Genomic DNA, 13,156 nt, shown 5'->3' with positions numbered 1-13,156 from the left:
TGGAAAAATATATTTTAAAGATAATAGCTTGGTTATATTAATAGCACAGCATTATTTATCCTCTCAAAAATAATTATTGTTCCAATCAGTAATACTTTAATAAAACAACAATGTAATTGAATATTCTTCGCTTAAAAACAAAATGTTTTAATAATCCCTGACTTCTGGAGTGGACGCCAAGGGAGAGAGGATAGTAAAATACAGATAAAACGAAAACAGAGGGGAAACACTGGGGTTGGAAAGAGTCAAGCATGTAGGTGGATAAGAGATAGGAAAGTAAGGTGTTGGCAGAAGGTCTAGCCAAAATAAATGCTGAGTGAATGAGCTATCCAGAAATCTACGATCCTACAACCCAGGGGGGGAGTTCAATTAGAGCGGACAGCAGAACATGAAAGGAGATGAGAGAAAAGAGTTATTAGTTGTTTTGTTTGGTTTGTTTTTGAGACAGAGTCTCTCTATATAGTCCTGGCTGACCTGGAGCTCACAAGTAGCCCAGGCTGGCCTTGAACTCAGAGAGATCCTCCTGCCACTGCCTCTCAAGTGCTGAGATTCAAGGTGTATGCCACTGTACCCAGCCCCACACAAAAGTGTAATATATGCTCTTAAAAGGAAGTCAAAACTTCCTTTTATGGTTATAATTAATATACTTTATGCAAGTATATGAAACTTCCAAAGACTAAAAAAAGGTTTAAAAAAGATAAGCACTAAAATGAAAATTAGGCCTGGCTCAGCACACTGTATTGAAAGGTTTATTCTGGGTTCTGCTTATTCTAGCATTTGGATTTAGGGACTTTTAGGGTCTTTATCCTTCCTACAGTCTCATGTGTCTTACTCCACACACAGGTCAAAAGGACTGACAAACGTCCATCCTTCCTAGAGCAGTTATTTTATAAAGCAAGTGGAATTGTTATATTTTTAACATGAAAATCCACTGAAATTCCTGAGATTTCCTAAACAGTCAGAAAACTCGGACTTTTAAGGACTAGCTTACCGGGTGACACACATTAGTCTTGTCAGCAAGGTCACATGAGATACACACTGAACTGTTCCCACAATGTGCTCTCAGCACTTCTTCCAAAGGCGTTCCCTTTCTCAGGTTGTTACATTTTAGAATTTATTGACCAGGCACATCTATCAACCATGATGAAGCATTTCCAAGAAGGTCAGAGCTGGTGTGCTTGTAATTTTGGATAGAGAACAAAACAAAACAACTGATATCCCAACCTGGCACCTCCCTGGGATGCTGACGTGTGTAGGGGTGACTCTCATCCATCACTCTGACAAAACATTCTCAGTCAGAGAACACCACCAACCCCCAGCACAGTGCCTGAAATAAACAGTGTGTTCCTCACAATGAACAGCCTACACAGTTGCCCCATCCTCCACTGAGATTCCTGCGAGGGTCACAGGGTACCCAAGAGTATGGCCACCACTTCACTCTTTAAGACCAGGACAACACATGACTTGATTTTCATATAGTCCCTGGAAAGGCACTTTCAGATGTCCTTTTCCTCTGAATCATCTAGTATGTTTCTTTGGAGACAGCCTTGGCTCTAAGAACCACCTCTTCTGGGGCAAGCCCAGAGAGGGAAATGAACTATTCATGTACAGTGTGCAGGCTAGTTTTATGTTAACTTTGATATAAGCTGGAGTCATCTGAAAGGAGGGAAGTTCAATGAGAAAATGCCTCCATAAAATCCAGCTATAGAGCATTTTCTTAATTAGTGATGGATGGAGGAGGGCCCAGGCTACAGTGAGTGATATCACCCTTGGGCTGGTGGTCCTGGGTTCTATAAGAAGAGCAAGCCAGTAAGCAGCACCCCTCCACGGCCTCTGCATCAGCTCCTGCCTTCAGCTTCCAGCCTTGCCTGAATTCCTGCACTGACTTTCTCCATTGATAGACTACAATGTGGAAGTGTAAGCCAAATAAACGCTTTCCTTCCCAAGTTGTTTTTGGTCATGGTATTTTATCATAGCAATTGTAACCCAAACTAGGGTATAAAGGGAGCTAAAGTCAAGTACCATCAACTCGCAAGGGAGAGGGCACAAAAAGAGACAAGTAAATAATAGGAGTTAATTTAGTGGGGATGGGAATGCGGATTGGGGAGAAGAGGCAAAGGGTAGGTTAGTAAACTAAAAATTCTTGAAGCGGCCTTATGGAAATCGCTCATTTGTAAGCTAAGTAAAAAGTACACACACGTAAACACACACACACACACACACACACACACACACACACACACACACACACACCACAGTCTGGTTTCTGCCTCACATATGGAATAAGCTCCCATAAAGCCTGGAGAACTCCTCAAGTAGGCAGAGAATGGTGAGCCCAGGGCAGTTTGCATTCACAACAGGTCTCAGGGGACCTGCATAAGGTCCCCTTCAAGTACATCTCCAGGCGAGTCCTGGCCAGTATAGGCCAGAGAAGGCCTCGTCGAAAACCTTCCTTGGTTTGGTAACTGTCACATAAGCTAGAGCACACTATAAAACACATACCTTCTGTACACGTAAAGACCCCAACATAAGAACAAAGATCAGATAGGGCCTCCAACTCTCCATGGTGTCACGACCTCTTAGGTCAGGGTGGCTCAGACCAAGCAGACTGGGCTGAAACAGCTGTCCATCTAAATCTCCCTTTTATGTAATACCAGAGGGGCCTGGGAGCAATGGGGGCCCTCCCACCCACAGTAGACTCTGAAAGTTCTGAGGTCGATGCTCTTAATATTCTCCACTGACTTCGGTCACCAGTGGATGGTGGAAGTGCCTCCCTTAAAGACAAAGGAGATCATGGCGCACTCTTGGCTGGTGGGCTCCAGCCTGTTGTCCGGAGGACTGTGATGGTGTGGCCTATAGCTAACCTGCATAGACACGTAGTAGGAAGAAGAATGAATCTTGGCTAGTCAATGCTACTGACATGCTGGGCATGTTAGTTACTGCAGTACAATCCAGCCTGACTATCCAAATACAAAGAACTTGATCGTTATAACCATGCTGATTTTCTTTCTAGCTCTTCTGTCAAAACTGGTGGGTTTTCGTTTGTTTTGTTTTTTGTATTTTTCTGGGAATAGGGATCAGAATCATGTTCTGATGAACTTTCATTTCTGTTCTAGAGCTGTTTTCCATGAAAAATCTGACTCAATCAAGATTTACAAAACACCATTGAACAGCTACAGGAAACACGTGCTATTTAGGGACACACAGAACATGGTCAGTGCAGCTAGACCCAAGAAAGTTAACAGGATCCCAGCCATGGAAGTATATTCTCTGTCTACAGTAAAATTAATTTTGAAGTTACTAACTATAGGATCTTTGTAGAGTCTTCCAGAATAAAGAACACACTCCTCTTTGGATGCAGAAATGGAGAGAATGCTTTGGAGCAAATGAACATGAAATTACACCACATGCCAGCATTCCCAGAACCACTACAGCCACTCTTGAGACACATCTCCAACACCAAGCAGAGCACCTATTTTTAGAAAGGACAAGTCCTTCTCAAGTCACCTTTAAAGGGAATTAAAATAACAATGAATTCAGCTGTGACCAATCACAAGAAATTAAATAATACAATCAGGCTCCATAAATATTAAAGGAACATCAAGGGGTGCTATGGACAATTTTAAGTCAACGAAGAGCAGTTGTCAGGGAAGGATCGAACTCCTAAAGCCACTGCAGAAATCAATGGGAGGCCTGGAGGGCCTCATGTTTTTAGGAAACTTGAATTTTACTTTAACATCTCCCCATAAGACAACAAATAAAGCATCCAGTTCAGAGACTTCACTCCAGTGAAGTGAATATTTATAGAACAACTCTAATTCTACCATTCTCCCAGAAAACTATTACAAATGGAAGACTCTCACGTGGTTTGGTCCCAGGGTTTGCGTGTGTGTGTGTGTGTGTGTGTGTGTGTGTGTGTGTGTGTGTGTGTGTGTGTGTGTGTAGGGGCACACCACTCAGTCCTCAGTGTGGCGGTGTTGAGAGGTGGGTGGTAGGACCTCTAAGGAGTGAGGCTCAGGCCTGGTGAGATGGTTCAGTGGGGAAAGATGCTTCCGGCATATGCCTGATAGAAGAGCTGATAAAAGATGGAAGGAGAGAATCAACTCCACAATGCTGTCCTCTGACCTCCATGTACGTGCCTCGGCACGCTCACTGCCCCTGTACATATACATCATTTGCAGCACAGTAATGAGAGTGATAAAGTTTTAAGAAGTGGGGCCTAGTGTGAGCTAATCGGAAATCATGTGACCCCATGTGCCCACTCACAGCCCTGACATAAACGTGTGCCAACCAGAAGAAAAGGGAGATACATGTTGTAGTGTTTCAGAGTCCCAGGGAAAGATGGAAAGTCCATGCTACTCCTATACCTGTGCAGAAAAGAAAGCACGCTCAAGAACCTGGGCAGTGACGTAAGAGATGCAACAGGGGCTGATTGAGGTCTGCTGATGGGAATTCAGCCCCCAAGGCAGTCCTCCTCGGAGTTAGTGATGGCTTCAGCAAGACGGGGAGTCACCTTAAACATTTGCTGATACACCAACAAGTTAAAAGCATCCATACAAATGAACATAAACATTAGAATGATGTTTGTCACAAGGATTATATTTACTAATTCAACAAAAAAATAATGTTAGTTGCTGGGCATGATGGAGCACACCTTTAATCCCAGCACTTGGGAGGCAGAAACAAGGTGGATCTCTGAGTTTGAGGCCAGCCTGGTCTACAGAGAGAGTTCCAGGATAGATAGGGCTACACAGAGAAACCCTGTCTCCAAAAAAAAAAAGAAAGAAAGAAAAAAGAGAGAGAGAGAGAGAGAGAGAGAGAGAGAGAGAGAGAGAGAGAGAGAGAGAGAAAATAATGTTGAGATAGAATTACACCAATAAAAAAGATGAGGAGCCAGAGAATTTCACCAAGGACAAAGTAAAGCCTGTTTATTTATTATGGTTGTATGGCCAACGTGGTATCTAAAAATGATTAACCCAGCTGGTGTTTGTCCGGACAATGAAGCAATAGTTTGAGGTACTCTCATGTCTCTACAACCTGACTAAATATCCAGAGGGCAAACAGACAAAGTCCTGAAAGTTCCATGTTTTGCTGGGGTTACGGGAAAGCAAGGTGACGTTTCTTGTTACCTGTCTATTGAAAAAAAAAAAATGTGTCAGCATGCAGCCCTCTCCTCATAACACTCATGCATGAGGGCCACATTTGAGGGGATGTATTTGTGCCCCGCACTTCCTGAAAACCTGTATGTAATGAGCGGTGGTAGAGGTGCGGCTGGAGAATCACATGATTTGATACCATTTAAATATCTCATTTAATAACAAATATTGTAATTTAATAATCAAAGCCAAGAAAAGGCCATGTCAATCCATATGAGAAAAAATGTTTACCCAAGGGGTGATGTGATCACACACACACGCACACCCCAGAAGGAATTCATAGCCAGGCCTCATTTCCACTTGCTTAGACTGTAGAACCAACTGGATGTCCTCTCTAGCAAACAACCTTATAGACCCCACCACCACCACCTCATTGTGCCAAGTGTCCTGGCCTTCCAGCCTCATCCTGTGTGTGTTTTTCTCTAGTAGATATTCTCTATGAGATCTGAAACCCAATGATCTTGCTGATGGCGGGGTCAGTGGGCCATAGCAGGCCATAGCGGGCAGCCAGCTGGGTTACAGTGGACAGGTAATTGAATACAACAAAGACCACGATCGATACCACAGCTACCATAGAGGATCTTCCCATTACCTGGTGTGACTCGGGCAAAATGCAACTGGCCAGGTCTCCTTTCCAAGAACTGGCGAATGCCGTCACCAGGAGCACCCCCCCATCTAGATGCTATGAACCAATAGGCTCCTTAGTTCCTGCTTCCGGATGGGGCGGGTCAATGGTGAGTGCTGCAAGAACTGGCCACCCAACAGGATTCATGACCAGCAGCCCAGGGACAGGGCCATCTGCACAAGCAAGCTGGGAGAACACAGCATGCTTCACCACGCCAGGCCTGGGGACAGTTTGCCGAGAACGGGAACTGCACTTATTTTGGGCAATTTGGGTCGGGTTTCTCACTCCATTTTACTGCTGGTCAGAGGAGAATTTGGCCAGTACTGGTCCTACATGTAGCTGTTGGAATCTGCGACCAGGACTATTTGATGCCGCGCCTAGCCCTGGTCAATCCTGCTGCCAATGACTAGTCTCTGTCCTTCCACTGTACAGCCTGCCTGCTGCTCAACTCAGCCCCAGGAAAAGGGACAAATCAACAGGATTTCCCATTCCACCAAGTGGGTCAGAGCTGGTCCCACAACCACAGTCACCTGGCTTTCCTCAAGACTCCTGTGTCCACAGGGGGCCTCTGTATCATAGTCACCAGTTCCTCCCAACTGTCCTTACCCACCTGGCATCTGAGTCCCAGCTCTGAGCTGGGACCCTTCAGCCCTGGCTGCACAGTCGAGGCCCGGGGCTGAAGATGTTCCGGCTTGGCCTCACACAACCGCTCACAAGGGTTCAGAGCCTGACCAGATGTCACACAGACTGCAGTAACAGCCAGGCTCAGCTGCTTACCCCAGCTTGGCCTCTGTCTGACGCCCGCAGCTTCCTCTGAGGACCCGTTTTCTCAGGTGAGATTTCATTTCTTGGGCAGTACCGCTCTTATGACTGAACCACACTCGACTGCTCTAAAGGCAAAGGGCTGTTCCGAGTGCATCCGAATCAGAAGACTGGCTGTTGCCGAGGCTCAGGTTCCCTAGCCTTCATCCCTCCTTTTCAGGTAAGGAAGGCTCACGAGACAACCTGCTGCTGGGAAGACCACTGGACGTTCCACAGATGGGAGCTGAGCCTGGGCAAGCTGATCAAATGCTTAATATTACCTTGATTCTCAGATGCCTGGGGGAATTCACAGAAAGTGGGGGTGGGCGGGAGGGGGGGGGTGGCAGCGGCGGTGGCGCATGCCTTTAATTCCAGCACTCAGGAGGCAGGGGCAGGTGGATCTCTGTGAGTTTGAGGCCAGCCTGGACTACAGAGTGAGTTCTAGGAAAGGCTCCAAAGCTACACAGAAAAACCCTGACTTGGGGGAAAAAAAAGTGGGGGTGGGTGGGTGATATACAGAGGTGCACGCACCCCAGCACCAGTTAGTCTCACTCTGCCCTGCCGTGGACACTGGTAAACCTCACCATGCCCCAAGTGGCTTTGTGAACACAGGCTCAAATAAGCAACCCTCAGCTAGCACTTTTCTCACACTTGAACAGAAAGCTAAGTACAGGCAATGTGACAGTCCGCCTGGCCGGGGCCGGAGACCAGCTCACACAGCTACTCTCTGAAGCCTCCACAAAAGAGATCCTACTGCTTCTCCCGTCAGCAATACCCTGAAAATTACTGGGTCCAGGGAGAGCAGAGCGAGGTTTGGCATGTTCATTTTCTAAAAGGACCCTGATGGGATCCTGGCCATATCCAGTCCTCACAGAGGCCCTAGGACGAGGAAGGTACTGCCTGACAACAGAGCCACTCTAAATGCAGTCCCCAGCCCAGGCACTCTGCACCCATCTGTGCAGCCATGCCCTTGGTGCCAATCCTCGAACCCAAGCCTCAAGGACAGACCTGAATATGTCCCTTCTAACCAGCAAGGGCGTTGGCGGGTCACATGGCGAGCGAGTGTCTCTGCACCCTTCCCCACGGCCATCTCACGCCCCAGGAGACAGAAGCCTCAACTTACCTGTGCTGCCCAGAGGTAGTCCAGCCGCAGTCTAACATCCACTTGCCTGGCATGCAGGGCCAGTGTGCATGAGAACAGCAAGATAGCCATGATTGGCTCATAGCTGCGCCCAGAGAGGGCACCGCCCCTGGGGAGGTAGAGAAGAAACCCCATCAGTGTCGGTTTCCAGGCAAGACATGGTCATCAAACCCTAGGTCTGGGCAGAGAGCCATCTCTGAGTAGTGAGGCCTACAGCTTGTGGTCCTGACCCCAGGCCTGACACTCATCTCAGCCAAAAGTTAGAGGCCTTGCTAGAGTCTGGACTGAAAAAGAGAAATGGGTTGGGTGGCAGTAGCACACACCTTTAATCCCAGCACTCGGGAGGCAGAACCAGGCGGATCTCTGTGAGTTCGAGACCAGCCTGATCTATAGAGTTAGATCCAGGACAGGCACCAAAACTACACGGAGAAACCCTGTCTTGAAAAACAAACAGGGGGGTGGGGAGCCACTAACCTAAGTAAAATTTATATATTTGGTTCACATTGGCTTTTTAATTGGTGCACATGCACATGCACATGCAAAAGTGTGTGTGTGTGTGTGTGTGTGTGTGTGTGTGTGTGTGTGTAAGAGATAGGGAGGGAGGGAGAGAGTGCTATGACTGTACAGTTCACAACTGAGGCGATGATCAAGAATAATAGAGATGAATGCAAACTATTATCCGCGGAGAACGATGATTAATATCACCCCGTCTGGAGCGTTCCGCCGGGGCACCACACTTACCCAACCTTGGTGTATCCACTGAGCTCCAGGACCAGGATGTAGGATGTGGTCAGCCCAGACAGCAGGATCATCTTTGGCAAGGAGGACACCCGCAGGAATATGGCTAGTGGAAGGGTGCCCACCAGGCAGCAGAGCAGGGCGTGGTGTGCAGACTCACAGGGCAGGGCAGGCAGCACAGTGCGCCGGCCGCCAGCCGCAAGGACCACTAGGGAGCTGTTGGACTGAGAGCTCCAGGCCCAGGGCAGGCAGCCCACCTGGGGAGCAAGGGCAGGAAGGCTTAGGCAGGCCCAGGCCACGTACAGCAGCCCCTGGGAAGACTGTCCCAGCCTCACTGATCCCCCAGCCTTCTGCAGTAGCCACTCCCCGGCCTCTGACACCACCAGCCAGGCGTAAACTGCCTCTGCTGCTGCAGCCTGCAAAGGCTCCTGACTATTTATAGGAAAGGCTGGGGACGAGCAAGGTGGACCAGGTAGTACCAGCCCCTGCCTGGTCTCCAAGACCCGAAACTCCATCTTGTGTCACAACTCCATCGACTCCTACCACCCCGACTATGTCTCCTAGCTCCTGGCTCAGCTTCTCCAGCCTGTTGCTTCGCCCCCCCCCCCCCCCCCCCCCCGCATACCAAAAGTTAGTGACACTCACCACACATCCTTGAGCTACTGAGTAGATTAAGACCACTATGAATACACACAAAACAGTGCGAATCTGGATCGTCAGGCACCCTGGAAAACACTGAACAAAGAAACCTCACTTTAGAGCTAGGGATGCAGCTCAGTGGTAGAGTGTTGCCTAGCATGTGCAAGGCTCTGGATTGTAAGCCCAGTGACCCATTGGAGGGCAGGGGTGTGGGGGGAGCTTTAAAAACTACGCTGTGATTATGAAGTAACTTGATGCTCACAGCAAGCCATCCAAGCGAGGCAGGATGGGAAGGGTGTCTTGCCTGTTTCTAGAGGCTTATTAGGTCTTCATCCTCCTATGCAAAGGTTTTCCTTATTTCTATCTATTTATTTCCCATGTGAAGAACTTGCCAAAAAAAATTCAGAACACACAGGGACACAGACACACACACACATAGCATTTAAATTTAAAGGAGAAACACCCACCCATCTCCCTCTCCTAGGCACATTGACTGGCACCAAAAGTAACTGAGTAGAAGCACTGGGCATTTTTGTTATAATGCATTCTCCAACCTCAGGAATTCCATTTACCCCTCCTTCCTCTCTCTTTCCATCTCTGTCTTTCTCTCTCTATGTCTCTCTCTCTCTCTCTCTCTCTCTCTCTCTCTCTCTCTCTCTCTCTCTCTCTCTCTTTCTCTCTCTCTCTCTCTCTCTCTCTCTCTCTCATATTCTCAAAGTTTGTCATCACAGACAGGTTTAATAGAATTCTTCAGTAACTAGAAATTTTATTCATAATCTATTGACTTTGAATACAGTCTAAAATATTTAGCAGGTACTTTCAAGGATGAAATAGGAAGTTCTTCATGCTCATAGTCCTAAAAACAAGAGTATAGATTACAATATGCATACAGAGCATATTGAAAGCAACATATGCAGACAGAGCCTGGGTCTGGGACTACGCCATCCTTCCCACAGGGCTGGGAGTGTTGCTCTTCTTGCTTAAAAACTGGGGGAAACTGCCATCAATACAACAATCCCAGGATCATAGGTTCTGGGGTCTGGACAGAGTGGTGTGGGCAGCATATGTAGCCAGCAGGTCTTTGGTCTGGGTTTCCAGACACTACAGTGCGTCCCCAGAAGCCTCGTCTCAGCTGACCTCAGACAGAAGAGGCACCATTTGGTAGGAAGCCCAAGGGCTCTTCTGATCTTGCCTCTCTATACATTTCCCTCTTGATCTGATCTCTGCCACTGGGGAAGGCACAGCTTCAAGTCCCTGATCATCAGAGAATGTTCCCAGCTTCTGTCACAATTTGGCTTGGTGTGGTTGGGAATCCATCCAGAGATAGCAACAGATCCCAATCTGATCCACACACAGGTCCAGGAGCAAAGACCTTGGAGCCAGGTCCTGCCATGCTGTACAGATAACTACTCCTAAGAGCAGCTCTTGACCTGCTGCTATGGAGGCAGGCCAGCAGAGGAGAGATTTTAGTATCCTGCATGTATAATAAACCAAGCTATATCTTCCAGGAACTAACCTACTTACCATTTTATACCTCTGCATAATTGGGCATGCATATGATTAAAATCAGATGTATTATAGGAAGGGACATTCTCTGTAGGAAAAGTAAATATATATGACCTAATCTATCAATCAAAACAGAGAACTGCCCACTTGACATCCTTAGTAACCAAACTCCTCCTTCTCTGGAGCCCCATGTAAGGACACATTGAGAACTCTCCTATGTGGCCCACTTGAGAGTGTATCCCTTTTGAATCTAAACTATGGATTTGAGCCAATGAAATTATCTTGCTTCCTTTGCAGATAGATCTGTATAAACTCTTAATTTTCAATTTTTGGATAAGCCTAGAACCTGGAAACACCTGACCCAGCCCCTGACAATGGTAACACTGGGACTTGACAGAAATGGAATGTCAGATCATTGCTAAGCTACCACAAGCCCTGAGCTGCCCATCGTGAACTGGGTGTTATCTGGCAAAAGTGGCCGCACACAACAGTACCTCGTCATCAAATGAACATGGTGTACTCCACAACACTGAACTCAAGACTCAGCAACACAGACTTCCATTCACCAAGGCCAGTCTGGCTCCAACCTCTGCACAGCCTAGGCATCACAATGGGCACCATTCATGAGTCTTACAGAAGCTTCATGATGCAGCAGGTTCCACAGAACAGTTCTGGAAACTTGCTAACAGTGCCAGGGAGGTGACAGTATCTTGCAAGTTTCTCCAGGACTCTGTAGATACTCAAAACTAGCAACCCATACAAGTAGTACACCAGGTCATGCTAGTCCAGGGCCAGAAGGATGGCCACATAAGCAGAAACCATGCAAAGTAACTTCAGTAATTAACAGGCAAGACTGGGATTCTCCCATAAACCCTTAGAAATGTTTGTTAACCTATCAAAACCTCTATTCAGGATGTAAATTATAGCAAAATAAAAAGCTAACAAAATAAGCACTCATTTAGCACATTTGGTATAGACAATGGTTCTTAATGGCCCCTGAGGTTTCTCACCCCAGTTCTTGCGCCAAAGACTGAGTCGTCACCTGACATTATACCACTACAGAAGAGATTCTAGGTTTGTAACAAGTCATTCAGATGGGAGTAACTCACGCATCTAACCTGATCACATGACATATTTAGAAGCAGAACTATTTATTTGCTGCACCAAAGCTCTTTGGCTGGTGGCAACCTCACTGCCCATTTCTCCCCACTCCCATGCTTTTGGAGCTACATCCAAAGAAACACAAATACCACAGAGCTTTGGCATCTATGATAATTAATAAAGAAATAACTCACAGATTAGGAAACATTGTTTGTAAAGCACACAGATGATGAGGGGATAAATAACCAAAATACATGTGGAACACAGACAATTCAACAGCAAGTAAACGAATAATCCAATTTTTAAACCGGCGAAGGATTTAACATATGCTTTGCAAATGAATATAGACAAAAGTCTGATGCTGATATGGGGGCAGCATTCATCACAAATCACTGGAGACATACCAACTAAAACCATAATGAGATGCTCATGCCCGGCTAGAGTGACTTCTCAAGTGACAAGTGACAACCACAGGGGCGGGAATGTACATTAGCACAACCATTGCAGAAAACAGAATGGAGATCTGTCCTCAGACTAAGAACAGAACTGCCATGTGAGCCAGTAATCCTCCCACTAGCTCTACATCCAAAAGAAAGAAATCAATATGACGAAGAGGAGACAGGCGGTGTAGCTAGCAGGGTGCTTGTCTGGGATACACAAATTCCTGAGTTCCACCCCCAGCACTGCATGAAACAAGGTGTGGATCACACGCCTGGAACCCCAGAACTCAAGAGGTAGAAGGAGGAGGTCCAGAATTTCCCTGACTGCAGGGAAAGTTGGAGATCTCTCTGGGATACAGGAGATTCTCTCTCAGAAAATAAAGTGAAGGCGAGGCTGGTGTTCTCCCAAGTTCATTTCAGCACTACTCACAGTAGCCAAGATGGAGTCAACCGAACCCACAGTATCCTGCTGATCGATGGGCAGACAAAGAAGAGCGGAGTACCATTCAGCCTCATAAAAGAAGCAAATCCTCCCAATTTGTACCACCAAACATTGGTAAACCTGGAGGAAGTTACTTTAAGTAAAGAAAACCCCGGGCAGAAATACACTGCATGATCTCACTTGGGTGTGGCATCGAAGACTCAAATTCACAGACGTGGAGTGAAGAATGGTAGATGCCAGAAGATCGGGTAAGGAGTTCACGGGAGAATGCTGCAAAATTTCGGTTAGATGGGAAGAATGAGGTTGTGAGACGGACCGCACAGTACAGCAGCTACAGTGAATGGCAATGTATTACAGGCTTCAAAACTGATCTCAGGACAAAACAAACAAAAAAGCCACTGTGTGTGAATAACAAATATGTTCACTTGCTTGAATTAATCATTCTGCAACATAAAAATAGCATCATATTGTGTCCAATAAATATAGTTGATAACTATTTTTAATTAAAAATAAAAATGTAAGGAAAAAAATAAAAGAGCTTTTTCTGGATGGTGGAAGGAAGGAAGA

General features: G+C 46.6%; 2 protein-coding genes across 2 annotated transcripts in view; one reads left to right on the top strand and one right to left on the bottom strand.

Moving 5' to 3' along the window:
• Nucleotides 1–13,156, bottom strand: part of Adcy1 (adenylate cyclase 1) — a 129,624-nt gene that overhangs the window by 25,254 nt on the left and 91,214 nt on the right. The window contains exons 12-14 of the mRNA XM_006973013.4: nt 9,107–9,196; nt 8,465–8,718; nt 7,706–7,832 (exon numbers count right to left, since the gene is read on the bottom strand). Of these exons, the coding sequence (XP_006973075.2) occupies nt 7,706–7,832; nt 8,465–8,718; nt 9,107–9,196 (471 nt within the window). The remainder of the gene's footprint in view (nt 1–7,705; nt 7,833–8,464; nt 8,719–9,106; nt 9,197–13,156) is intronic.
• LOC107400698 (uncharacterized) overlaps nt 5,853–13,156 on the top strand; it is a 30,690-nt gene continuing 23,386 nt past the window's right edge. Inside the window, exon 1 of the transcript XR_013042757.1 lies at nt 5,853–6,763. The gene's annotated coding sequence lies outside the window, so the exon portion shown is untranslated. The remainder of the gene's footprint in view (nt 6,764–13,156) is intronic.

Source organism: Peromyscus maniculatus, chromosome 10 (assembly GCF_049852395.1).
Source record: "Peromyscus maniculatus bairdii isolate BWxNUB_F1_BW_parent chromosome 10, HU_Pman_BW_mat_3.1, whole genome shotgun sequence".
In the NCBI taxonomy this organism is placed as follows: domain Eukaryota; kingdom Metazoa; phylum Chordata; class Mammalia; order Rodentia; family Cricetidae; genus Peromyscus; species Peromyscus maniculatus.
Note: the sequence above shows the minus strand (reverse complement) of the source record. Positions and strands in the feature narration are given on the sequence as shown.